General features: G+C 39.1%; 1 protein-coding gene across 2 annotated transcripts; it reads right to left on the bottom strand.

The window, feature by feature from the left end:
• Positions 1-1,185: 1,185 nt before the first annotated feature.
• Positions 1,186-14,390, bottom strand: LOC106334888 (proteasome-associated protein ECM29 homolog). 2 transcript variants are annotated; one of them, XM_013773271.1, is made up of 35 exons: positions 14,109-14,390; positions 13,849-14,016; positions 13,662-13,751; positions 12,949-13,085; positions 12,780-12,870; positions 12,597-12,679; positions 12,343-12,449; positions 11,864-12,016; positions 11,386-11,450; positions 11,033-11,117; positions 10,877-10,955; positions 10,693-10,801; positions 10,486-10,545; positions 10,251-10,369; positions 9,381-9,759; positions 9,093-9,280; positions 8,919-8,991; positions 8,030-8,180; positions 7,787-7,959; positions 7,346-7,690; positions 6,885-7,052; positions 6,513-6,806; positions 5,866-6,042; positions 5,350-5,613; positions 4,861-4,959; positions 4,595-4,779; positions 3,963-4,298; positions 3,458-3,611; positions 3,265-3,375; positions 2,885-3,052; positions 2,639-2,765; positions 2,161-2,319; positions 1,970-2,082; positions 1,840-1,899; positions 1,186-1,436 (listed from the first exon to the last, which is right to left on the bottom strand). In XM_013773271.1, the coding sequence occupies exons 1-35, from the start codon at positions 14,289-14,291 to the stop codon at positions 1,254-1,256; spliced, it is 5,436 nt and encodes a 1,811-aa protein (XP_013628725.1). In that variant the 5' UTR covers positions 14,292-14,390; the 3' UTR covers positions 1,186-1,253. The 2 variants fall into 2 exon arrangements, with proteins under 2 accessions (XP_013628725.1, XP_013628726.1); XM_013773272.1 differs by lacking the exons at positions 13,662-13,751; positions 13,849-14,016; positions 14,109-14,390 and having other exon boundaries at positions 12,343-12,444; positions 12,949-13,076.
• Between the last annotated feature and the right edge of the window lie 13,163 nt (positions 14,391-27,553).

Genomic DNA, 27,553 nt, shown 5'->3' with positions numbered 1-27,553 from the left:
TGTGTAAAGAAAGGTGGTTCTTGTGATCTGACGAGGAGGAAACATAAAGATAGGGAGAGAAACAAAATGTGGAGGAGGCTCCAATGTCTCAACACAGAATCAAGAAAAGCCATTTATCAAGAGAATGAATCAAAAACGTTTTCCTTTTCTTCTTTACCGCAAACCAAATGTGACATCTGGAGATGAAGAGGAAAAAAAAGGAACAACAGAAACAGAGAAATGGAGGAAGTGGGCTGGATTCAGAAAGAAGAATTAAACAAGTAACCAATCGTGAAGTCTGTGACAAAATTAAATTCTGAGGAATCAAGGTGAGAGAAAATACACCTAAGACAACAATCGGAGAGAGAGAAATGGTATACATTATTTCCCGGGAATTTTAGAGAGAGAGAAAAACAGACTTACTTATTTGAGCTAAATATGGTTGGTAAAAAGTTCAGTTAAATTTTTGTTTAAAGATGCTAGTATTAACTTTGTGCACAAAAAAAAAGATAAGGCATGGGCATTCAAGTTATTCGGTTCGGGTTCAGGTCGGAATTTATAGGTCTGATTCCTTCGGAATGTAGAGATTCAGCCCATCAAGATATTTATAATTTTCCGGTTCGGTTTCGGGTTAATTTCTCTCGGTTCCGGATCGGTTCTATTACAAATATTTGATATCTACAAAAGTTGTTTCTGGTTTGGATCGTTTTCTCTTAATCCAAAATCTGTTAAAATTTAACCAAAAACAGAGCCACGCCAATAATATTTTGGGATAAAATTTAAGAGAAACCAAAGCCAGCAAATGAACAACTCCGGTTAAATGAATCTAACCAAAACAAAAGTTTGTATATAAATCTCAAAACTGTACCTTTTGGACGGGAAAGCAGCCTTCTCCAAATGGGTCATAGATGAACATGTTTGTTATCTGAGCTCACTGACGAGACTTTACTTTCTGTTTGCTAAATCTATTAGTGGATTAAGGATTAGAGGCTGCTGAAAAAGATTGAGAGAGGGAGAGCGACAGCGACTTCATACATATTCGAAATATATAGGCTATTTAGTTATCTTCATTTCTGAATGACTGATTCCATAAAAGCCAAAAAAAAAAAACAGATTTGAATTTTGGAAAACTAACTTGTCTACATATCTTGTAAATACAACATCTTTTATTACACGTCGGCTTTAGACGATAAGTTTAACTTTTTAAAAAGAAATGGAACTTGTATAAAACATAATGTCAAGGCATAGAAACTAAACTCTTCTCTGAGCTTTACTTAGGAGAGAATTGCAAGCGCATCTCTGGATTTTCTCAACAAGGACTTAGCTTCTTCACTCTTCTCTAGTTCAATCAAAGAGTTAATCTCACCCTTGAAATCTACTTCCACAGGATGCAATGTCGACACCTTGCTATACACTTCGATGAGCTCAAGCATGCATTGCGAAGTAGCCACATGAACCTGATGATTCCAATTAAGATTTAGTTTAAAAGACAAATATTATACTACATTTTCATTTTGGTTTTCTCAAGTGATATTTCCATCATAGTCAGGTCATGCAAATGATAATATATGAAGATCAATCAAATATCATTTCCATAGGCAAACCAAACCATTGCTAACAAAATATTCTATCGGTTCTTGTTCTTAAATGCTCTGCTTATCGAACGGGATAGACCGATCTTAGTTGAACACACTCCTATAACCTAATAAGAACATCCACTTCCAAGTATTAACGTTATCTATGCCCTAATGATACGAGTTCTTGCCGTGAAAGAAAAAACACCAAATCATGAATTTTGGTTTGTTTTCATTTGGTGCAATTTATTAGAGAAAATCCAGCACAACGCAGACAAGAACATACCTGTGCTATCTTCACTGTGTTTATGCATTCCAGTTGTTTAGGAACCAGCGAGTGAAATAACTGAAAAAAGCAAGCAGAATACTTAGAAAAGAGTCTAAAGTATACACGTGTGGTAGATGTGATTGGTTACCTCATGAGCGAATTTTGTGGCATCACTAGGTACAAGGCCATCCATAGAGTCATTCCATAGACTCTGAAACCTTGAGCAAAGCTTTCCCAGACATGAAATCCCAGACATTTTTACTGCCAAAGGAAAGTCAGATTGGTTAAGCCCGTAGCAAAACGTTTAATGGAAAATAAAGTGAGAGAAGAAACCAGTACCATTCCATAGAAAACCAGGTGATAAGGAAATTAGAAGAACATGAATCAAATCAGCTTTCCGGCTGATAATGTCATCTACGGTTGCTACTTGGATGCATGACTTGACGCACTCCATAATTTTCTCAAGTGGGACTTGTCCGTCTTCTCCTTTTTCTGATTCTGAAAACAAAGGGTGGAAGAACTATTCAGATTACAAAGACAAGTTTCTGATGGCATAGTGCCTATTTCCTGTATTAGCTATACACTGAGCTAAGGGATGTATCGTTATGGTTAAACTATAATCTTCTGGAGGCAACACTTTGACGTTAAACTGACTATTTCTACCACAAATTTCCTAATCTTAAGTTTGTACTCACCCAGCTAAAAGTTTCAACAATTTTTACTAAACATAATATCCAATGTGACCAGGAAAATGATGTAAAAGTGCTATCAATCAAAGTATAGGAATAATGGGATTGTCCATTGGTTATGTAGCAACCTGTTTTGACAGCATCACTTGCAGACTGGACTTGAGAATTCGTTTTGACGGAGGCAGTATTACACATCTCATATAACATTGGGAAAACGGCGTTGAAGAACTCTGGATTGCCAAAAGCTATTATGACCTGATAACATAAAAAAAATAATCAAATTATTCAAAGGACACACTAACCAAATAACGTTGTGTAAGAACTGCATTATCACAACTCTTCATTTTTGCATAATAAGCCGCAACTCTACTTACCTTCTCCAGGCAAGAAAAGGCTGACTCGCGATATTTCTTGACTTTCTTTCTACATGCAGAACATATCAGATCCAATATGACAGTGGGAGTTTTTGGATCCTCCTTAGTTATTGCCTCGTGGCAAGAGACTGAAAGAGCACCAAGGGCATCCAAAAGAGCATCCTTTCCCTGTGAATACAAGTATTACTTTTAAAAACTAGTGCAGAAAATGTGCCTCTATAGGACAAGTAGAGCAGAGCTCTAACTTTTTACTGGAGAAACAAAATATTTATCGTCTCAAATTTAATCCTTCTGTTATAAATTTCATATTCCAGTTTTTTATGAACCACCACGGAAAAGAAAAAGGACGGTAAATATTAGAATGAAAGAACTGGTCCTACCTCCCATAAGCGTCCAGGCATTTCATTGATAAGACACTGCAGCAATTTGTTGTGTTGCGGCGATAGTGATTCACCCAAGACTTCAGTTAGCTTGGAAATTGCCTTACCCGCCTGAAAGCAAGTTTAAATCTTCTATGAATACAATAGCGCCAGCGGCAAAATATCAATTAGTACAAAAAAGAGAGAGAATTGCCTTCTTTTTGCTTGCCCACGAGGATGATGTAATGCTCTCACAAATATGATTCACAATTTCTTGCAGAAACAACTGCAACGTGACCCTTTCACCACTTGTGATGTCTTCCCACACCTCCTCAAAGAGGCTTGAAATCTGTTTGTCATCCTCAAATCTGAAATTTATAATAACTATAAGCTTCTCTAATATTGCGAAAATAAGGAAACTAAGTTTATTCTATAATGAAGTATCTGCGTCTAGGCAAATCTGTCAAATCTTTGTAAGAGAGAAAAGATACTATCTGCCCAAATTTCAAAATAATGTGTGGATCTTACTAGGCGATGGTATTAAACACATGAACTCCGATTTACAGCTGTAGTTTTTTTACCGTAGTTCAAAACTAATATCAGTTATAATCAGGTTAGAAGATCGTTGTGCAATATCCCACATGCATCAGACTCAGTGATATGCAGTTCATATGGTTTACCTAAAAATAAATATAGAATATGCAGTTCCTGCCGTTTACCTGGAAAGAAATATGACTGGAACAATAGCCGACTGATGACCGCTCATAATATCAGAAGCTGTAGATGAGAAGCTTTTAAAAAGACTCGCACATGCGATCTGGGAGCTTCTATCGCCAGAGTGAAGAGCTGCAGTTTCTTCGATTAAGCTTTGAGCTTGAGAGGGACTAGAATACTTCAATACAACGCCACAAGCACTCGAAAAGGCACGTTTTGCAGCAGAACTTTTCTCCTCCTTGGCGACAGGAAACAAAAGTCTTAGCAGCATTCCAGTGAACGGCTTTATCTCGGTACCTACTTTCTGCACTAGTAATGAGATAAAGCTGGCAACACCAACCCTGTTGAAGAAAATAAAATTTCCACGAAATATCAACATCTACAATTAAATATATGAAATCTAATAGTAGAGACAAAAATCATACACTACACTGAAGCAGTTAACCGAGTCCATTAGGAATTTAGGATGGGTAAGAATGTATGGAATTACGTCACTTATACAAACTAAGTGAATGGCTAAAGTTACTTAAGTCTACCTTATGTGAATTCAGTACTCTCTCGGGAACTCTTTACAAGTCACAAGTAAAGGTTGTAGAAGAATGAATTCTTTACTGCTAGAATGTTTTGAATAACTGACCTCGTATTGAGGCCAACACCACTTCGAACAAGTTGAGTGAGACGAGGGATCAACTGCTCAAGTGACTCACTATCTACTATATTAATACAGAGATCAAGAGTTTCCCACATTGGAGAGCCTTTCGAGATTGAAATTCGTAGATTTTCAAGTTTCTCGGTTTCTATGCCAATATTAGCAGCATGCAACTGAAACACGAAAAGTTTAAACTTAATACGATGTCAGGGCAAGCAGAAATTCAAACTGGAGCTGCCGACATTAAATGATACCTCAACATAGTTAAGTCCTTGGTCTTCAAGACTAGACAAACTTTCCAACATACAGCAAACTAAGTCTGATAGATGTGGACGGAGGGCAACTCCTGCACCCTGTAAACGAACAGCACAAATCATTTCTGAAGTACAGAACATGCAATGATATACAAGTCAAATTTGATTAATTTTTCATGTTAGGAGTCGAATTGAAAGAACACACACACGTAAAAAGTATAAGATGCTCGTTTGTTTTACTAACATTCATCTTATATATGTCCTCCCAACCAAAAGCACTAAAATTAAACATACCTATTATCTACTATTAATTTCTGCTATCTGGGACTACTGATAACTCAGCTGTATTGAAATAAATATACTACTATTAATGTCACAATAATATCTTTGAGATACAGACATGATACGGAAACATACCGAAATGCAACAGAAACAAACGATATGAGCACAACTCTCCTAGATCATCAATCTATCAAAGTTAGGGCTAACCTTTGCAAGCTTCATAACAACTGCAATTGAAGCCTTCCGAACACTGCCGACTTTACTCATTATCCCTTCTGAAAGCAAAAACGGGAGAACAATATCCATTGCCTGTCTTGCATCTGATATTTCGGTGAGCGTGATATCACAAATCCTTATTGTTAAGGATGTCACGCTACGACATAACTTATCACCAGCATTTCTCACAGTCTCTTTGATGTCATCCATAGCACGGAAAGCAGCTATCCAAAGTCTTTTCAAATGCTCCCCAACCTTTAATAACATAAGTGTGAAAGCAAAAACCACTAAGATAATTTAATGGAACAGTAATGTTAATGTACAAAACAAGAAACAACCATGAAGCTGGGTGTATATGTATCATATACTCCAATGCATATATTATTGTCTATAAAACAAGAACCGTGCTAAATATATGGAGACTAACTTCAAAAACCAATGCAGTATGCAGACGCGAAGCAACGATAAGCTTAATTTTAATTATCTTTTACAAAAAGAAGATCTTACCTGGTCAAATTTCCGACCTTGAATAATATCAGCAAGGGCAAGACAGGATGCCTCACGGGAGCGCCAAAGCCGTGAACCACATTGTACTAGCAGATCATCAAAGATGTGATTCAAATGTTCATCAACAGCTTTCTTAGGGTCTTGTATAAGTGCTTTCCAGATGTGTGCCATAGCATCCTGCCAAGATTACATGAAAGTTAGCAATTATAAAAAAAAAGAAATAAAAACACCCTTTTGGCCACCTTTTAGTAAACCAACTTTCATTGCTCTTCGTATAGAAAAAAGAAAGATTTGATTCAACAAATCAAAAGAATGTCCACAGGACCTAAGTGATTCTTGCGGCTTGTAAATTAGCAACAGCTCAAATACTTCTTTTGTAAAATTGAACAAGCCACTAATTAAAATAGCAACGAAAATGTGATTAAAAATGCTATGAGGTGCCACTCCGTTCAATTTAAACAAGCCAATTTCTAGTCGTTAGACCAAGGATGAATATACAATGGGTACGATGAAATATTATCAGTATGCAAATAAATTAACAGCATAGACTGAACAATAATATTATGAGCATTTCAGAATCAATAGGGCCCCTATGTGAATAACGCCCGCTAATAACAAGTCATATTCTGGAAACGTAGTAATCTAACCTGCACGTTTTTGTCAGGATCATACTGGTATCGGATCAACCTCGGAATCAACAATCGCAAATGTGGTCGAAGAGCATCTCCTGCTTGTTTGGCTATCTTGGAGAACCCAAAAGCAGCTCCTCTCTTCGAATTAAGAGATGCTTGGTGATTGGCTAAGTCCATAAATTTGTAAATCAAATCTGGTTGCCCCATTTCATTTGCAAGATTACAAAGCTCCTTGTACGTGCTAATCTTCCCTCCACTGGGACTCTCACCGATAGTGCCCTCTTGAAACACTTCAGTCTCTTCATCAAGCTGGATAAAAAAAATACTTTGAGGACCAAATACAAAACCTGGAGTACCATAGGAAGGGCCTCGATGAATAGATTATACCTTTATAGCTCGTTTTCTTTTGCTTGTGCCAGTTAGGGTATTAACCAGAGCATCTACCAGACTTTGCTTCATTGATGAATCACCAAGTTCATAGACAATGCTCATGCCCTGGGATGCCAGCTCCTGTGTAAGTTCATTCTGGTCACCTAACAAGTGTGAGAAAGCCTCCTGCAAAAAAATATTTATGTTAAACAGCAGTTTGTACAAGCTTCTTCTACCCAGAATGGTGTTCACAGCAGTTACTTGGCAGCAAAAGATGATACCGCGTTTCATGTTAAAATAGTAATGGGCATAACAATTCCAGTATCCAAATGGGTAATGCATCTAAACAAATTGGAATGACAAGGTCTTGGTTTTCTTTTTGGTTGTGATGGTACAGGGGAAGTTAACAAATGCCCATGAGTGCAGTAAAAGAATAAGGTTACAACTACAAAAAGAAGATTAAGTTGCCGCTTGCTAACCTGAATTTTAGGAAGCATTAGTTGTGTTGATGGATGTTGGCCACAGTACATGATCAAAGACAGCATCCATACGGTTCCAGCACATCGTTCATCCTTCCTGCTACTGTATAGAAGAGTATCAAAGAGCTTTCCAGAAATTGTTTCTCTGGTCGTGACACGGCTATCTTCATCACCAGTTTTGGCATCAGACAATTTCTTTGACAAAGATTTAACTTCTCGCATCAGAAAATTTGAGTCCGTAGAAAGAGATGTATAATTCGTTTTCAGAATCATATCAGCAGTAACTGGTACACCACCCCAGAGGAAAGATAACGCCTCACCCGCAGCAAACAAAATTTCTTCAGCCTGGCCAACAAAAACAAATGACAAAATATAGAGGCTTATTAAGTTCTCTCTTTAATCGAATAAAAAGGACAAGAGGGTAGTGGCTAACAATCCCACCTTAGAGCGTGAAAGGCTAAATAAAAGATCAAGCGCTATCTTCAAGTGCGAAGATGACATTTCATTTGAACAGATATGTCCAAGAGAAAGGGCAATTTTCTGAACTGATTTTATATCATCACCAGAGAGTAGCTTGCTCAATTTTTCTTGCAGAACTTCCAGCACTTGAGTCCCTGATAGAGCAAGTCAATCAACTGAAACTCGGACATACAAGATACAGACAGGCTATTGGTATAAACTGACCTGGACTAGAATCATTAACAAGAAGAGGTAATGGGCCACAGATTCCAATATGACCCAGAGCTTCCATAGCAACAGAAGCCAGTGGTGCAGTCTCCGAGTTAACAACATCCACCAAGCATTTAACCGCATTTTGAACAACCGCTTCAGAAACCTGTTTAGCGGAAATTCTAATCATGATACTATTAAAACATTGAAAGTATGTAGCCATTTCAAAAACAGATGTTGAGACTTATTAAGCTGGCAAACGTGATTTAGCACTAACGCACAAGATTTAGCCCGTGATTGGTGTCTAATAATGTAGTACAGCGTATCAAAAACTACTACATCGGACAGACATTTCCTAAAAGAGAAAGGAAAGATAAACCAAGAGATCTGAAGAGTGACAGATCAGACTTCTGCATTAGCTATTTTATTTATCTGAAGCAAAATTTTGAAGAATGGACATGAAGAGAACAAATGAGAAGAAAGAGGAACAGCATCTTCTTAACTGTTTTACTAATTCAATGGTAAGAATTGCCAGAGGGACTAGTATATTCATTAGAACCACCAAGCCATGTCAATGTATTCTCATTTTATTTTTCCGAATTGCAAATAAGACAATAAGTTTCTTTGCCAATGGGTTATTTCTACGTGAAGCAAACCACCTCGTAAATGGAAACGGTTCCTAAACAAGAGAGCTCGATGTTACGGCTAAATTTGTGACTTAGCATGTCCAAGCAACTAAATAGTCAAGGATGGGGAGTAACAGTATCTGGATGTCATACCACAGGCTAATTAGGATGCAACAAAAGAAAGACATATAGGATTCAGATTCATAGTACCAGGGATATCACCAAACTTATGCCACAACAATCATATAGGTGGGTATAAGAAAATCAAAATCACTTACAGCGGGTATTCTATATAAGCAGTGTGCTGAAACATATCCTACAGCGCATAACCCCCCATGGTGTGCCTCGAACCTAAGAAATCAAAAGGTTAGCTTTAAATAAATGATGAAGTGTCTACTTCCTGCAGCCACAAGCTTAGTTGCAACATAGATTCCAAAAGAAAAGAACAACACCTTAACTTCTGTGGCGGTTGAGAAACCGAAGCTATCAATTCAGAAAGCAAGGAACATGATTCGGCATCAGAAAGAGCACAGGATGCCATTCCGAGTAATCGTGATGCAGATTCACGAGTACTCAAGTCTGTATGACTAAGCAGACGCCTTAGCCATACAACTTTTTGAGAACAGTAAACTTCAACCATCTTCATGTGAAGAAAAAAAGATGGACGGTTAGTTTAGAATAGATTTGATCTGCGAAAAGAGGAAAAAAGAGGAAAATGAAAGAATAATCAGAAAGCAGACCTCCGGAAGGTAAGAGCCAACTGAAACCAAAGCTTTGGAAGCGCAAGCATGCAACTCAGCCGAGCCTTCGAATGCCAGGGAATGTTCCAATAACAAACACATTCTTTGCGCCGAAGACAAAAATTCAGTCCCAACTGCCTGGGTATTGATCTCCTCCATCTGTAACTCAAAACACTTCACTAGAAACTTAATCATGACCACATATACTTGCGACGGAAAGAGAAGTTTCTGGCTTCTCATTTCTGATGAATCCAACAGTTTGGGCTGTTGCTTGAGAATGTACTCCAGCATCTCAACGAACTTTGGGTATTTGTGGTCATGATTAGAGACTATACTGCGACCTTCGTCTTTCAGAAAGAGTCCTTCAAGTGCTAGTTCCCTGAACGTAGAAAAAATGGAATAATACACATCAATTCAATAATTATCAAGAACCAGAAACAAATGAAGCATTGTGGATTATGTCATGGTGGATCCACGGAAGAGGATTTGTTTCAGCATGAAAGTCATTCTGTCAGTCCGTCAAATGCCTAATCTTAAGGTATACAGAACTCACAAATTTACTACAACACTGGAATGAAAAGAGCAGACTAAAAAGATTGTATACCCTCCACTATAAAACGTTCAAGCACATTTTTTTTACATCAAAGTTCAAACACTTTAACGCTCAATTAGGAGCCCTTCCTAATAAGCCGAATTTTATTTCAGATTTGAATTGTTATAAAATATGTGTACCAGTAAGAAGAACCTATTAGGAGGTTAAGAAAAACAGACCTGGAGAGCTTTCTCCGTAAACATTCATAAACTCATTTTTCGCAATTCAACATGCAACAATCACAACAGTACGCAATGACATAAGATAAAATCCAGTACCTTATATCTAGCTTCATATCTGCTGCGCTGAGCATGCAAATATACAGACTTGGACAATGTTGTGAATCATACAAAGAAGTTGCCCATCGCAACGCACAAAACCTTGCTTCATTTTGTTCCTGTCCAATATAAGCCACAAAGATAACAGATTTTATATAATCGAGAAAACTTGGTAACAAAATCGAACTCAGTGGCGCAATTAGCTAAATAAATTATATCTGAAAAGTATCCATACCGCCAAAGAATTTTCTAACAGAAGCACCTCCAAATCCTTGAGAATTTTCTCTGGGGAGTCCTAAAGAGATGATTACCAAAACTGACATGGTTAGTTTCCAAAAGAATACAAAACAGAAAAGGATAACATAGCATAAGCTTTTGATGCCAGAAGATCAAAACGGAAAATGAGAAGATTAATCGTGGACATAACTTTAAACTAGCAAACCTTGTATGCAGCAGCAAGAGAGATGATTGCCTCCTGGATAGTTGAACGAAGAGATTGGGTTTCTAACTTCAATGCGTTAAAAAGACGAACTGCCATTTCAATCTTTTCCCTGTAAGTTAAGTTCACAACAAATAAAATGTCAGTTAAATGACAGCAGTGTAGGGCAATAGAATGAATTCCTTACCTAAAAAGCTGAGGCAAACGTTGTGCAATCAAACCAATAGCTTGAAAAGAAAATGTTTTGGTCTCCCTTGATAGAGCATCTGAAGGAAAGCATAACATATTTATTTAAATCCACTTTTGAACAAGGAAACTAAGGACTTTTTCCTAAAAAGCTGACCTGCTTCTGAGCCTGTTCCGTCAAGCATTTTCAGAATAGCATTCAGTATAACAGGGCCCATAAGTTTCAGTTGATCTATTTTTCCCTGCATTTCAATAAAAAAGTCCAATGACACAAGTATTAGCAAATTCAGAAAGAAAGACTCGAAAACCCAAAATGAAAAAGAGAAGGGGACATCGTCAGAGATTAGTATGGTCCTTCATGGCATTTTCTATAATAACATATAACATTGAGTTGAGAAGAAGATATTGAGTTATTTCTTCACAAAAAGAATGAATATGTATTTCATACTCCCTACTATTGCACAAAACATACATAATAGCAAGCTGAAGCATTTAAAAGAATGACTTTACATGCTTAAAAACCCACACGGTGAACTCCATTCCCATTTGCTTTAGCCTTAAGGTCGTTCCACTTCCTGTCCCATGAAAGCAAGGCAGATAGCAAAAGTACTCAGTAATCAACATGAAAAAACAAAAAATGAAAAACCCAATTCATAGAGAACATGTAACTCTTTTAACTGCACCAAGAGACTAAATAATTCCTGATCAGTAATAATTGAATCCTCTTCAACGATAAACTAGCGTCAGGAACCAACTAAATTATTCTTACAATAGTAAAAACGCAGATCATTGATTTTTTTCTAAGAAGCTTGTAGCGGCTGTAGTTCAACCTGTTTTGTTTTAATTCCACTGACTTGATACACTATTTATGAACAAACAATATATTCCCTATCTAACTAAACAGATATATATACAGACCATGGTCGCAGAAATCTTTTACCACTAGACAGTCCAATTTTGTAAGTATGACATATATTAAACAACATACCATACATACAACCAAATATGCACTGCAATGTGGCAGGAAAACTATTTGCGGCTGCGATAGAACGACAGAAACCAGACATGAGCTTCATTTTCAAGGCTATGTTTCCTGGAGCTACACTATGTTCTGGAGTAGCATGTTCAGTGGCAGTAGTGCCTGCATACATATCAAATTGATGAATGTGAACTTAGCATGGTCACCGAAAAAATACACAAACACGGGAACAAAACCCTCAACACTCCAGATCTCCCAAAATTTATACGAATTTGTATTACATCAGACATGATAAATTTGCAATAGAGTCTGTATAGTCAAGGATGAGCCCTAGGCATGTCATCCACGAACCTTAGGGTAGACATAGACCTGATCCTAGATGCTAGGACTGGATTAAATAAATCTCATTTTTATGCTTTCTTCGAGTAAGTGTGATTTCAGTGTGCAAAAAAAATCTAATTAAATTGTTGGATAAAAGGACCACGTACCATTGAATAGTAAGAAGAGTCTCTTTATCAACTTGGGATCATCCAAATTCGTTACAGAAGCTTTCTTTTTAAGAAGCTCTTCCCCTCTTTTAGCTACGGGTTCTTGACTTGAATGATTTTTACCAACAAATTCACACAAACTCTCAGAGCCACGAAGAGTATAAATGCAGTGCAAAAAAGGCAGTGATAAAATAGTATTTCATGTCATATAACAGAAACAAAGCATATAATGCCTGTAAAAACTGAAAGCATACCTATCCACTGATGCAGCAATGTACAACGGATATACGGATTCACCAGGCAAATCCATGGTTCCAATGACATTCAAGATCCCCAACTGCGTAAGAGAATGATAGATTTATTTCAGAAAATCCTTAGTGACCAATGTATAGCTTGGCAGCAACAGAAAGAGATAAGTTTCAGGTTACTTAACAGACCCTTCTTTTGGTAAGCATGTCCCCTTTCAATTCTTGCTTTCCCGTTATACGATTAACTTGAAAAACTGAAAGCCCAGGAGGACATCCTCCTCTGAATTAGAAGGCCGAGCAACTCATATTAGATGCAGATATAACTGATATAAAAAAACACTTGAAATGGATTTCATACCCTTGAGGAGGTGGTTGATACAAAAGCATATGAAGGCAAAAATCCAGAAATATTTCTTTATCCTGAGATGCAATCAGAGTACTATACTTTACAGAGACATCATCACTGATCCGGCTTGCATGACACTCTCCAATAACCTGAAATCAAACCTAGAACTTGAGGATACTGAAGACAAATAATTTTGTTTAGTGAAAAAAAGACTTTTTAAAACTATCATATATCCAGATGAGACACCACCAATTAATTTGCCAAATAGTCTTCTCCTACATTTCAAATTTTATAACACTCACCTGATGTCGTTCCCCACATAAAACCTTATGTACTACCACTATATGCAGCACTAACCACCATAAATGATAGAATAAAACACTCTAGGAATCACTTGATATCGTTCCACTATATGCAGCACTAACCAGCAACAAATTCACACACAAAAAATGCAAAAGGAACTACCACTATAATCAACAAGACAAAATAAAGCAAACAAAATGTCTCTGTCATCTAAGTAATGCATAACAATTTCAACAACTAAATACAAACAGATAGAAACCCATCAAATAGACAAACAAAATGCAAAAGGAACTGTCTCTGTAATCAACAAGACAAAATAAAGTAAAATGTATTTGTCATCTAAGTAGTGCATAACAATTTGAACAACTAAAAGCAAACAGATATTCAAATTTACAGTTAAGGAAGGAGGATTGAGAGGCCACCTTAATGGCAATTCTCAAAATAATCTCTTGGTGCTGCTGAGGAAACTTTGAAACATTCTCTAGTGTCTTTGGTGCAATATCCTCCCTTTCCTATAAAAAGGAAACAATAACCATTACTCTCATTTGGTTAGCAAACGTATCCACTCTCCACAAGCAAATCTAAATTCCAACAAGGTGACGATCGAACCTTAGCAGGAGCTCGTTCAAAAGCCATCTCAACATACACAATAGCAAAGTTCCTAACCATAGGAGACGCAGCAGGGTCTGTGTAGAGTTTCCACAACTCCAGCAACGGCAAACCAATCTCATGATGGTGCTTCACTCTCTTGTTAACGTGACTCAGTATCTCAAGAACCTGCCAAAATTAGGGTTTCACGATTAATCTCAAAACATAAATTCGATTTTGAAATTCATGAGATACTGAATCGAGTCGAAGAGCGAATTTGCCTTGTTGCGAACGGCGGGAGACTGGGAGGAGAGAGATGAGATGGTGAGGGGGAGGAGCTTGGAGACTAGGGCTTCGAGCTTGGAGTCGTCGCAGAGGGCGAGCCTAGTCAGCATCCGATCGAGCATTTCCTCCAGCTCGCCGTCCGATTTGGAGACCAGTGACGAAGACGATGAACCCTCCATATCTATTCTCCCGAGATTCTGTATCTTTGATTCGATTTCAATTTCTTCGCTTCTTCCTGGGTTCTTCTCTTCTTATGCTTTTTCCTCAGTCTTCCTCTCTGTCTCTTGTAGGACAAGAGAAGAAGAGTGAGGCAAAACGGTGTCGTACAAGAAGGCTTGTAATTTTAATGGGCCAAGGTATAGAAGGGCCCAATATCTTATCCGAAGAAAACTACCGGTCGGATCTTTAGACCGGGGTTCTCAATAGACATGGGCGTCGGCTCAGATCGGTTATTTTACGGATATTTTGAATCTATTCAAGGACAAAAAAAATTTGTTCGATTTAGGTAGTAGTCTTTCAATTTCGTTTGGCTCGAGTAATAAAACTACAAAAAAAGTTTGGTTCATATTCAGTTCGCTAATTTATAAAATAATATTGGATAGTTTATGGTAAAAAACCTTGGATAATTCGGACTATCTTGATTCTTTGTTTGATTCGGTTCTGGATAATTTTCTAACGCATTTTACATTACTAAAAGTTGCTATTATTCAAAGGAGAGGGCATCCACGTCAAATTAAAAATCAGTCAATCCGAAGTTTCTTTCTTGACACGTCATTTAATCCTCAGTCGATAATTTCACAATATTTGACTTCTTCATGTGGGCTAAAATCGATTTTAAAACAAGAGAGTAATGTACTGGCTCAAATCGAGACCACTTCTGGAAGCTTGGATTGACTCTTCCTCGGACACTTACGTATTCTCTGTTTCTCATCTTCAACAGCTGAGCCTCATAAATATGGCTCCTAGTTACCCATTCATTACTTCAAGAAACTGAGAAGCATGCAGCTCTTTAGATTCCTCCACCTCCACAACATATATATATATATATATGTGTGTGTGTTTTCTCTCGCCTCTCACTTTCAATGAGTGCACCATAATCGACTCATTGGCAATGAAGATGTCGAGATCAACTGGAAAAGGGAGAGGGGCATTCTAATTGGTGTCAAGCTGCTTCTGATCGATGAGTAGGTATGTCATCAACTACCTAAACACGAAAATTTTCTTTATGATTCACTTCGAGTTATTCATACAATATGAAATTAACTTGCTAAAACGATACCGTCTCTCATATACCTTCAGTTACCCTTGCTGACTAGGATAAGACATGCGCTTTGCGTAGGGTAAGTTTATTTGTATATATTATCGACAATTTTTTTAATATATATGATCATTTTATTTATACATATACAATATTTTTTGTTGTTATTATATAATTTCTTTTCCATGGACCGGATCAATTTTTATTAAAAATTGTGGAGCAAAACAATAATTAATATATCATGGGTTGATCGGATTGGACATTAAAAAAATTATGACACAAAAACCTTATTTTTTTCCACCGAACACATTCTTGAAAAAAATGAACAGTATTGTTTCCACATTTGAAATATTTTGACATTTATCTTCTATATAGTTTTGAAAGGTTTCAGATCAACCATCGAATTGATACATATCATTTTAATGCTTTTAGTCGTATGCTTAAGGAAAATTTACATTTTTTAAATATAAACTCGTTTTAAAAAATTCAAAATATAACATATAAGAAAAAAATCTAACATATAAGAAAAATACAACATATAAGGTTTCCTCATTTTTGTAATTTAAAGTCGTTTTTAAAAAAAAACTAAAATATAACATATAAGGTTTCCTCATTTTCTAATTTAAAGTCATTTAAAAAAATTCAAAAATAACATATAAGAAAAAATATATTTTTTTATTATATGGTTAATGTGATTGTTTAATTTTTTTAATAATTTAAAAATTAAACAAAAATGAAGAAGGATGCAAAAATTGTTATCAAATCTTTATTATTCATAGTCATTAATTGTCATATATGTTAATCATATTAGGTAATTTCTTATCTTTTATTTAAGGAAAGAATACACGCTTCTTATATTTTCGGTTAATATAATGTTCCCTAGTAATTGGATTTGGACCAATATTTTTTTCAATTGATTATTAAGCTGCCACGTAAGCTAAATTATCATCCTAATTAAGTGAAACCGGCTCTTTTTAATTAGTACAAACTTAAGATTACAACTTTTTAGGGTATGAATGGTGACCAGGGAACGACGAGGAATCATGCATTCCCTAATGTTCCTAAATAAAATTACCATTCACAAGGAATAATAATTTCCTCTCATTCCCTTTCATTCCCTTTTTTGTAGAGAATTAAAGAACTAAATTATTCCTTGTCAAATTTGATAAGGAATAACCATTCCTTTTCATTCCTGGTATTTTATTCCCGTACATTCCTTTTTTATTCGTTCCTCTTGTTTCCCGGATGGTCACCAGTCGGACCCTTAAATGATTCTCAATTAATATATAGGGATATCTTTCATCGACAGAGTAATGTTGTACAGCTCACCATATGTTTGTTTAAGTGTGGAACCGTGAACAGTCTTACAAATTCTAACAACGAAAAAGAAAAGAAATGTATCAGTCACCGACCAGAATCTCACCATATGTTCGTTTTCTGTGCTTCTCGTTATAAATTTTTTCCTTAATTTGAGCATAGTTTAGAATGGAAAACTAAGGTTCTATGATCTCATGTTTTTATCTAGGATTGCAGTTTAAGTTTAGCTTTTATCAGATGTGAGTTTGTCAAATACTTGTGGGGAATGCAAGTTTTTGTATTGAATATTACAAAAGCATATGATGATTTTTGAGAAGAAATCATTCTTTCAAGAAGCAATCAATCTTGCATTGCTTATATTCTCATGTCTTATCGGTTTTTGCTTTCCATACTCTTGAAGATTGGGCAAAGCCAATGTTATATGTGGCTTTTAGTGGCTCACACAGACATCTGTCTTTGTGGCTTTTAGTAGCTCACACATCTTTCTTACTTGCTCATCGAACAGAAGAGCCTTCGATTATTGCAGGTCACTGGCGTATGGAGAATGATGATGTGTACATAAATGTTTTTTACGTAAGAAAATTATTATTTTTTGTCTATCAACAACACAAGACACTCTAGTGATTAAAACAAACAGTAACTCCAACACGCAAGAACCTTGAACATTCTTTTTGCAAACTAAGAATACAAACCATGTGATCTAACATGATTCCAATCCTTCTAATGGAGAATGCAGTGATCAGAAAAAAACTTGCATCATACATCTACCTTTGTGACAGCAGTGGAAACACACCAAGTGCCAAAACGATTGGAGTCTTAGGTGTTAATAACACAATTCGGAACACACGACCGTAACCCATAACTGAATCTTTTCCGATCATATATGTAAATATATAATAGTAGCTCTTATTGTCTCTCCGGAACTCCTCCAACGCCTACAATCAATGACGAACAACGAAGCCTCCCATCTTGCCAACAATTGCTCCCACCCAAAGTCGCTACAGAGGAATCTCTGTAGTTGCTAAAATCCAAAAATCACTCTTGTTTACTGGGGATTCCTGGACAGAGTAGGATCTGTAAGTCTCTAGTTAATCTTCTGACGATTCTCAGCCCCCGGTTCAATCCATGGCGCACCGACGAATCTCTTCAACTGAAAAGGGGAAAGGCCTTGCCTTAGACTCACACCAACCGCAACGTACCGCTCGTGTTAAAGTCCCACTTCCGGACAACTCTGAGCTTCTTCGCAAACACTCACTGACACTCATTGGGCGGGTTACTAACAAATCAGTACAGAAAGTTTGGTCCTTGATACCTTTCTTCATAGAACACTGGAAGACTGAGTTCAAACCAGTGGGAGCTGACTTGGGAAATGGGCTGTTCCAATTCCAATTCGAACGCGAGACGGATTTAGTAGCAGTGCTGGACCAACGCCCCTACCACTACGCGCGATGGATGATTATCCTTCAAAGATGGGAACCTACCCTCTCCCCCTCCTTTCCTTCACTAATCCCATTTTGGATCAAAGTGCAAGGACTCCCGGTCCACCTTTGGACGGAAGATATTATCAAAATCATAGGACAGGACATCGGGCAGTACGAGAAAACGGAAATCACAACACTCACAGCAAGAATGAAGGTGCACATTGACGGCCTTCTTCCACTAATCAAATCGTCGGTTGTTGAATTTCCAAATGGCGATGAAGTAACCACCACCCTGGTGTATGAAAGGCTAGACAAGCATTGCACAAAATGTATGCGCCTCGATCATGAGCTCAAAGAATGCTTAGTTGCGAGAGCGGAAACAAGAGCCCTGAAAGCAGCTCAAGAGGAATCTCTTGTCAAGAAGAATGCACAACCAGGCCAGGAAGCTGATTCGAGGCGTGAAGTCTCCATAGCTTCAGCACATAATGTGCACGCCTCGAGAGAAAGAGATCAATTAAGCAATGTGCCATTCCAATTCTCGGCTTCTAATCAAGGAGCAAACAATGGAAAACGACCGTACAAAGAAACGCGCGAACCACCTCAGCACAGACCATATAAAGAACAATCGAAAGGGTGACAGGAAAGGAGTTCACAGCGCCGTTTTCATCAAGCTAGAGAGAGGTCTAGAGGTGAGTTTGAAAGACCCTCAAGTTATTATCGAGAAGTACCCAACAAAGGTCTCCCCCCACCTCCCCTATAAGGAGTTACTATCGTGAGGTCCCAAGGGAATCTCAAATGGCGAAGAACTCGTTCTCTAATGCCTCAAGAACTCACCATAGAGGGTCTGAAAGGGGAAATCCCCAAGAAGACCATCGTGAGTCAGCTCCACAAGAAGCATTTCAAGAGGCTATAGGAGAAATAAGGGAAGTCATGATGCAATACACAAAATGCGCAGACCCCACTGAAAGAGAGGTTCGACAGGAAAGATGGAGACAGGCAGAGGAGAGAGGCCAAACAGCGAACAATGCCAGCTCTATGGCCCGCAACTCCCTTGCTCTCCAAAAGGAGACTCAGTCGACGACAAATCCAGAGAGACCACCGGCGTCCAAAAGACTAGGACCTAATCCACTACTCCTGTCGGACCATAGCCCTGACTCCCGAGAAAGAATCCCTGCCCCCCTACGACTGGGCCCACCCCTTAGCCTAGAGCTGCTAACAGAGGAGTCTGATCATCAGGTGGACAAAAGTAGTGACAGAATCCCAGCTTCATTGCGCTTGGGCCCGAGCACCACTACTGATGTGGAAGCTGCGGCACCAGTCACTGGGGAAAAACGGAAACCAGGACGCCCCCCTGGGACAACGAAAGTTGCAGGGAAACCAGCGATGTCGACAGGATTGACCGGAAAGACAGGGCCAGCCAAACGGAAAGCCACGCAGAATAAGCCTTCTCCTATACGCCGTAAAGGAGCAACCTCCAAGGCTGGACCTTCAAATCCAGTTAAAGCGTCTAAAACAAAGAAAGGAAACAACCTGCGCACAGACCTAGACCATGACCAAGCGACTACGGCCTCAGAGAACGCACCTCTAATCAATCTTATTCCACAATCGACAAGACGACGGATGGATTTTCGGATTCCATCCAGCCCCGCTCCTTAGCGATAGCGAGCTGGAACTGTCAGGGGTTGGGGAATCCCCGGACAGTTCGGAGACTAGGGGAAATATCCAAGAAATATGATCCGAATATTATCTTCATCATGGAATCAAAAAACCCCGATGAGGTAGTGCTAAAGAAACTTGAGAATCTGCGACTGCGATATGACTGCCATCACTTGGTCTCTCCTACAGGAAATGGAGCAGGGGGGTTAGGACTATTTTGGAAACAAGAGTTAAATCTCCAGATCCTAGAGTCAAACACCCATGCAATAGATACTATCATTGCGTTTGAAGGAAAATCTTTCTATTCCTCGTTTGTGCATGGGAGTACTGATAGCCATGAGAGGAATCTCTTATGGGAACAATTATTAACAAAAGCTGAAGGCCGAAATGCTCCCTGGTTCGTAACTGGTGATTTCAACGACCTGATCCATGAAAATGAGAAAGATGGAGGCATTGTAAGATCTGAAGGTTCCTTTACCGATCTTCGCACGTTCTTCTCGGAGGGCGATCTGTTTGATCTCCAACACTCAGGAGACTTCCTCTCATGGAGGGGAAAGCGATGCGATCAATTAGTACGTTGCCGGCTTGACAGAGCAGTCTCCAATACGCTATGGGCTGAGTGTTTCCCGACTGCCAGATGCGAGTATCTCAGATTCGAGAACTCATCTGATCAGAAACCCCTTATGTCTTTCTTTGATAAAGGCAATCGTAGAAGAAGGGGAATTTTTCTCTATGATCGCAGATTGTGTAAAAATGATGAAGCAAAGAAGGTGATAACCGATACCTGGCGCAATGAGATACACTCCTCTGTAAGCGATAAACTCATCTCCACCCGGAGCGCAATCTCAGCCTGGAACAAGACCCAACAGCGAAACAGCCAGCGCATCATAGAACAGAAGAAACAAGAACTGGACGCGGCTCTGTCAAGCCCTGCCAACGACACTGTTCTGATCCAAAATATCTCAGAAAAGCTCAATGATGCCTACAAAGCGGAAGAAGAGTTTTGGAGGCAACGAAGCCGGTTGCTATGGCTGAAGCTGGGTGATCGTAATACGGACTATTTTCACGCAGTCTCAAAGACATGAAAAAGGTCAAACGGGTTCTCAGTCATTGAAGGAGAGGATGTACAAATGGTACACAAGGAGGAAGAGATAATAGCGACCATAGGAAGCTATTTCCAGACACTATTCTCATCGCAACCAGGGGATAGAGAAGATACCGTTAGATACGCCCTCAAGCCAATCGTAACAGGGGAAGAGAACGCTACTCTCACTACTATCCCAACGGCCCAGGAGATCAAGGAAGCTGTTCACTCGATTCACGCAGATAAAGCCCCGGGCCCGGATGGTTTTTCAGCAGGGTTTTTTCACACCCATTGGGCAGAGATATGACCTGATATTGTCGAGGAGGTACAAGGGTTCTTCGCAGGAAACCCTCTACCGGACAGTATCAATGAAACGAACATCCGTCTCATCCCGAAGATAGGCCAACCACAAAAGGTCTCGGATTATCGGCCTATAGCATTGTGCAACGTGTATTATAAAATATACTCCAAACTCATCACTAAAAGGCTACAGCCACTGATGGATAAGCTGATATCTGAGAAGCAATCGGCATTCGTGCCCGGACGAGCAATTGGAGACAATGTCCTTATCACCCACGAGGTTCTCCACAACGATAAAACCTTCTTCCCGGATTTCTTGCGGTGTTTGACGTTAACACAACAGTAGCAGCTCCACAATCGCACCTCCTTGGGATTCCACACCCTAGATTCATCTAATTCTACTTCACAACACACAAAAATGATTGAAACTATACCAAGGCGAAACACACAAAATGATCAAGTAAAAAAACAATATATGATCTCAGATTTGACGAAAGAGACTTACAGTTAATCCTCTCTTCTGAAGAACCCTAATTTTCAAATTTGGGGTTTTTTGGAATGAGCCTCGCGATTTTAACTTCTGTGAGCTAACATGTCGACCTTTTCTCTTTAAACGAAACGAAGCGTTTTGATGAAGAAGATAGATTGATAGATAAAGAAGATGAAGAAAACGATGAACACACACAAACATAGTTGTAAAGTAGTTCATGTGCTTCTCTCAAGACTGTTCTAAGAAATTACGAACAAGCGTCGGGCCAATCTATAAGCAAGGAAAAGTCGGCTATCACTTTCTCGCGAAAAGCACCAGCAAACTTAAAGCAAATGGTCAAAGCTGAACTCCAAATCGAGAAGGAGGGGGGAATAGGAAAATACTTGGGGCTTCCCGAGCATTTCGGACGTAGGAAACGCGACCTCTTCTCCTCTATGGTTGACCGTATCAAACAAAAGGCTAGGAGGTGGAAGAATAGATATCTATCGGCAGCCGGGAAGCTTGTAATGCTGCAAAGTGTACTCTCTACTATCCCCTCCTACCCAATGTCTAGCTTCTTATTGCCGATCTCTCTCTGTAAAAGAATTCAATCCGCGGTAACACGGTATTGGTGGGATCAGAACGAAACTGAGAGGAAAATGGAGTGGGTCTCTTGGGAGAGCATGGCAAAACCCAAAGCTATGGGCGGTCTCGGCCTGCGGGATTTCCAGGATTTCAACGTCGCACTTCTTGCTAAGACTAGCTGGAGACTCTTCCAACATTCAGATTGCCTGCTAGGCAAAATACTCTTTGGGAAGTATTGTCAGGATAAGAACATCTTACAAGCAGTCGAGACCTCAACAATGTCACACGGTTGGTGCAGCGCAACATTTTAATGGGACGAGACCTACTGTTAGAGAACCTTGGGTGGATAGTGGGCGATGGAGCATCTATAAGTATCTGGGACGATCCCTGGCTGAGCCACTCAGCTCAGAGAAGGCCAATGGGGCCTCCGAACGCACCTCACCAGAACCTCACTGTCTCAGAACTGATGATTCCCGAAACAAAGGAATGGGACATCACAAAAATCAGACTCATCCTGCCAGACTTTGAGGAAACAATCTTGAGTATAAAGCAAAGCCTTACCGGTTCCCCTGATAAGCAAATATGGCTAGGTACCAAGTCGGGAGTGTACTCAACAAAGTCTGGGTACTTTACAGCAGCTAACAGAGCCGGGAACAGAGAACCCTTACCCATTGCAGGAGCGTTCAAATGGAAAAGTAGCGTCTGGAATCTGCCGTGTGCACCAAAAGTCAAACTCTTCTCCTGGAAACTACTTAAGCGAGCTATCCCGGTTGGGGAAAGACTGTTAGAAATGCATGTCCCTGTAGATCCTTTATGCAAACGGTGTGGCTGCTCGGAATCTATTACTCATCTACTATTCCAGTGTCGGTTTGCTCAACGAGTTTGGCAACTTGCCCCTCTCCACACTGACCTGGATATTAGCGGAATACTAGATTTAATGAGTAGCTGGGAGACTCTGTGTAACCTTAAATGCCTTCCCCCCGCGGGAATTACGACTGGTTCGTTAGCTCCTTGGATTTTCTGGGCACTATGGAAGGCAAGGAACAAGTTTGTGTTTGAAGGACACTCTGCCTCACCAGAGGATACTCTGTCTTCGGCCATTAAACTAGCACGGGAATGGAGCATAGAAGTGAAGAAGGAAAGCATCATCGGCGGGACACTCTTCCCTCTGACGCTGGCAACGCCACCTGATACCATAGTGATACGATCGGACGCGGCGTGGGATTCCACAACCAGCAGAGCGGGATTAGGATGGGTCTTCATCTCCAGTTCAGGAAACCAAACCTTCAAAGCATCACGGAACTGCGTTGCCTCTCCTCTAACAGCAGAAGGACTTGCCCTCCGGGAAGCAGTTCGTACCTGCGCAGAACAGGGGTTACAGAAGGTGCATTTCGAATCGGATTCTGTACAACTGATAAAGGCGGTGAGGGATGATGTTCCCATCTCTGAAATCTATAGTGTGGTTGCTGATATTGTCTCCCATACCTCAGGCTTATCTTATGTATCTTTCTCTTGGATCGCTAGAGAGAAAAATGTTTTAGCTGACAGATTGGCAAAGGATGCCTTGAATGTAACTGGAACCTTGGTGGTTGGTGATGCTGTTATTGCTCACAACTAACCCTTAATATTAATCGAAATGTGTTTCAAAAAAAAAAAACTCTTATTGTCTCCACAACTCATAAACAGATAAAGCAAGTTAAAGTCCAAAGAGTAACTTCATAAACAGACAAACCCATGTTAAAGTCTAGGGAAAATAAACAGTACACACACAACAACACAACACATAATCTAAAGCAATATCATTATAAGAAAGCAACACATAAACATTTATTCATCTGGCCGGCTTGGAGGTGAGGACAAACTCAGTGGGTTTGACGAGATCGAAGGTACACATGTCATCAAGCGATAATGGGTACTCTTGTGCGAGTTGACTCCATCCTTTTGAGAAGGTTTCCTGCCACTTCTTCACCATGCAGAGCACATTATGAACATTTTCCTTCTGCATGATGTATCTTGAACATTACGTTGGACTCACTTTTTATGTACATGTCCTGAAATTTTTTTGGGATTCTCAAGTACAGAAAACAACAACAGAAATTCACATATCAACCAATAGATATGTTGTTGAGTCTTTGATATTAATCTTACCAAATACTTAGAGGTATGCTTCCCCAATGGAGATTTTGAATCTCTTCATCTTCTTCATCTTCTTCTCTTTTTTTCTTGGATGTTTTGGATTCTTCAGCTTTCTTCTTGGTTGTTTCGAACTCAACTCCTTCCATGGATGCATCTTGTTCTTGTCTCTTGATACGGGACACTACAGCAGAATCCAACTCATAATAGCCCCTGGGAGCTCCACCTCTCTCACTAGTTAGCCGGAATGCAGGAACATAGTGTGAAAACCTCAACAGTTCAGACCTCAGGATCGTTCTCCTCACATTCATGCCTCCTTCCACTTTTTCCTTGAACACTGAAATAAACCCATACAAACGTCCAACATCATAACCTCTATATTGCTCTCATCGTCGTCAAAAGCTTCAACAACCTCGTAAGCTTCTCACCTTGATTGCATCACTCCAGTTCGTGTACATTGCCCAAATATCACCAGTTTGAGGAGGATAGTGTACTACTTTTTTTTACTACTCTCTTGCGCCTCCATCAGATGTGAAAAACCAATCACCTTAGTGAGTGTTTCGCTCTGGCTTTTCTTCGAGGTGAATTTTCCACAGCTCACCGACATTCTTTTGTCCATCCACTGTGTAGCATTCTCATGAAGTGATTTCAGCTTTAGCTTGCTAATCTACCGTTTAAACATTGGCCTTCACTCTATCTTCTGAATCTTGGTGTAGTACTTAGGCAAGCCTTCTTCTTTACAGTTCAGTGACCATATCTGACCAGCTATGAACTTCCGTTCTGATCTTTCCTCGCTGAAGTCATGGAACTCGAAGTTATGAATGATAATACAGTCTGGCTCTGATGAAGGTGGAGAGCGATGATGGGGGGGATTGGTTTGACTTGGCAGCTTCTTCTTTCATCGTACGTGGTAATGCAGATACACTCTCTAAGTCTCATGCGCTCCATGAACTTGAACACTTACGAGAGCCTCCCATTTGATCATCTTTTGCCTTCTCCTTCATGTTTCTCCCATTAGGCAAGGTTTTTGCAAAGGCATTGTTTTCTTCTTTCTTTCCATCATCACATACATTCTCTTCATATGAAACTTTATGCTTGCTACGAACTGACTTCCGTGAATGATGTCCACCAGTTCCTGCAACTTCTTCAAAATAATAGTTATCCTAGCTGGAAAAGCTGTCCCAATATTCCAATCTTCTTCTTCTTCTTTCCATTTCCATTAATCTGCTCAGCACAACCGCCAAAGATTTTTGATTTAGAAACCTCTTTCTTTGGGAAACTCAGACAGAACTCCTTGTTTCTTGAGTTTGAATCTTACTCTGTTTGTAGAAGGAGAACGTCGGCTGAGCTGGTGAAGCAGGAAAGCGGTTTGGCTTTCACTAAAACTAGCTGGTTGAGGAGCTTGAGGTTTTGGCAGGTTTGTGAAGCAGTTCCTCGACACATTAACGTTAGTATGAGCGCAGTGTAAAAGCCCTGGGAGGAGGAGCTTGTTGTGGGTTGCAAGACGGTACATGTGGTGCATGCCTCTTGCGTTTCATGTCATGGAGTATAACAATATCAATAGAATCAGAAAAAAAATCAAAACTGGGTAAGAGATTACAAAAAAGACGAAGGAATTCAACCGGAGAGCCATAAATTATTTCAGGTCACTGTCGTATGGAGAATGATGATGTGTACATAAATGTTCTTTACCTAAATTTTTTTTTTCTATCAACGACATAAAACACTCTAGTGGTTTCAATAAACACTAACTCCAACACACATGAACCTTTAATATTATTTTTGCAAACTCAGAATGCAAACCTTGCTAACAAGATTCGAATCCTTCTAATGTAGATGCATTGACCAGAAAAAAAAACTTGCATCACACATCTACCTTCGTGACAGCAGTGGAAACATACCAAGTGCCAGAACGATTCTAGTCTTAGTCGTTGATAACACAGTTCTAAACACACGACCTTAACCCATAACTGAATCTTTTCTGATCATATATGTAAATATATAATAGTAGTCCTTATGGTCTCCACAATCATAAACATATAAAGTAAGTTAAAGTCTCGAGACTAACTTAATAAACAGACAAAACCAAGTTAAAGTCTAGGGAAAATCAACAATACACACACAACAACACAACACATAAGCTAAAGTGATATCATATTGTCTGCATAGATTATAAGAAAGCAACACATATAAACATTCATTCATCTAGGGGTGGGCATATCGGTTTAGTTTTGGGTTCGGTTTGGATTGGTTAATTTGAGTTTTGCAAAACTCAACCCAATCAAAACCAAAGTGGCTTTGGTTTGGGTTTATTTTGGTTCGGTTTAGTTCGGCTTAATTTAGATTTAGTTCGGTTCACTTTATTATAGTTTGGTTTTCGGTGTAGTATGGTTTGGTTGTGAAATATGTTGGTAACGAAGACTTGTAAGCATTCCAAAACTGTTTAACTATTTGCATCTGCTTTTGTCTTTCTTAATCTTAGAAGAACTTATGTTAGATAATCTTACCTTTAGACAGTTGAAATTTGAGAATCTACGATGAATGAGAGAGACAGCGACATGCCTATAGTTTTTAGGTTTTGTTTTTTAGTACAATCTTTAGGTATTACTTATTAGGATCAGAATTAGAGTGTATATATAATAGTATTATTTTTTTCATATTTGGGAACTTAAGAAAATATAGAAGTTAAGGAAAAAAGGAAAACATAACTCTAACTAAATAATTTCACAATATGTTAATATACATATATATATATATATATATTATTTATTAATAGATAAAAACATACTGGGTTATCAGTTTGGTTCGGTTTAAAACCAAACCAAACCAAACCATTCGGGTTGAGTATAACATGAACCAATTGGGTTATGTAAAGATCGTTCTTTACAGTTTCGTATGGTTCGGTTTAACTTCGATTGGATTAGTTTGTTTCGAGTCGGTTTTTTTTTTGGCCCACCATCTGGTTGTCTTGGAGGTGAGGACAAACTCAATGGTTGACGAGATCGAAGGTACACATGTCACCAAACAATAATGGGTACTCTCATGCGAGTTGACTCCATCCTTTTGAGAAGGTCGCATGCCACTTCTTCACCATGCAAAGCACTGTAATGACCCCAACCCCAAACTATCCCCAAAGGCCACATTTGGTTTCTTTAAAAAGAGAGAGAGAGAGAGAGAGAGAGAGAGAGAGAGAGAGAGAGAGAGAGAGAGAGAGAGAG

This window comes from Brassica oleracea, chromosome C3 (genome assembly GCF_000695525.1).
Source record: "Brassica oleracea var. oleracea cultivar TO1000 chromosome C3, BOL, whole genome shotgun sequence".
Taxonomy (NCBI): Eukaryota; Viridiplantae; Streptophyta; class Magnoliopsida; order Brassicales; family Brassicaceae; genus Brassica; species Brassica oleracea.
The sequence above is the reverse complement of the archived record's forward strand: the minus strand, read 5'-3'. Positions and strand labels throughout refer to the sequence as shown.

Excerpts from the sequence above, each read along its gene's own strand:
- LOC106334888 (XM_013773271.1), bottom strand. The coding sequence starts at position 14,291 with ATGGAGGGTTCATCGTCTTCGTCACTGGTCTCCAAATCGGACGGCGAG. Across the intron at positions 5,614-5,865 it reads AAGGTCGGAAATTTGACCAG|GTTGGGGAGCATTTGAAAAG; the intron begins GTAAGATCTTCT and ends ATGTTATTAAAG. Across the intron at positions 2,320-2,638 it reads AAGTGATGCTGTCAAAACAG|AATCAGAAAAAGGAGAAGAC; the intron begins GTTGCTACATAA and ends CTTTGTTTTCAG.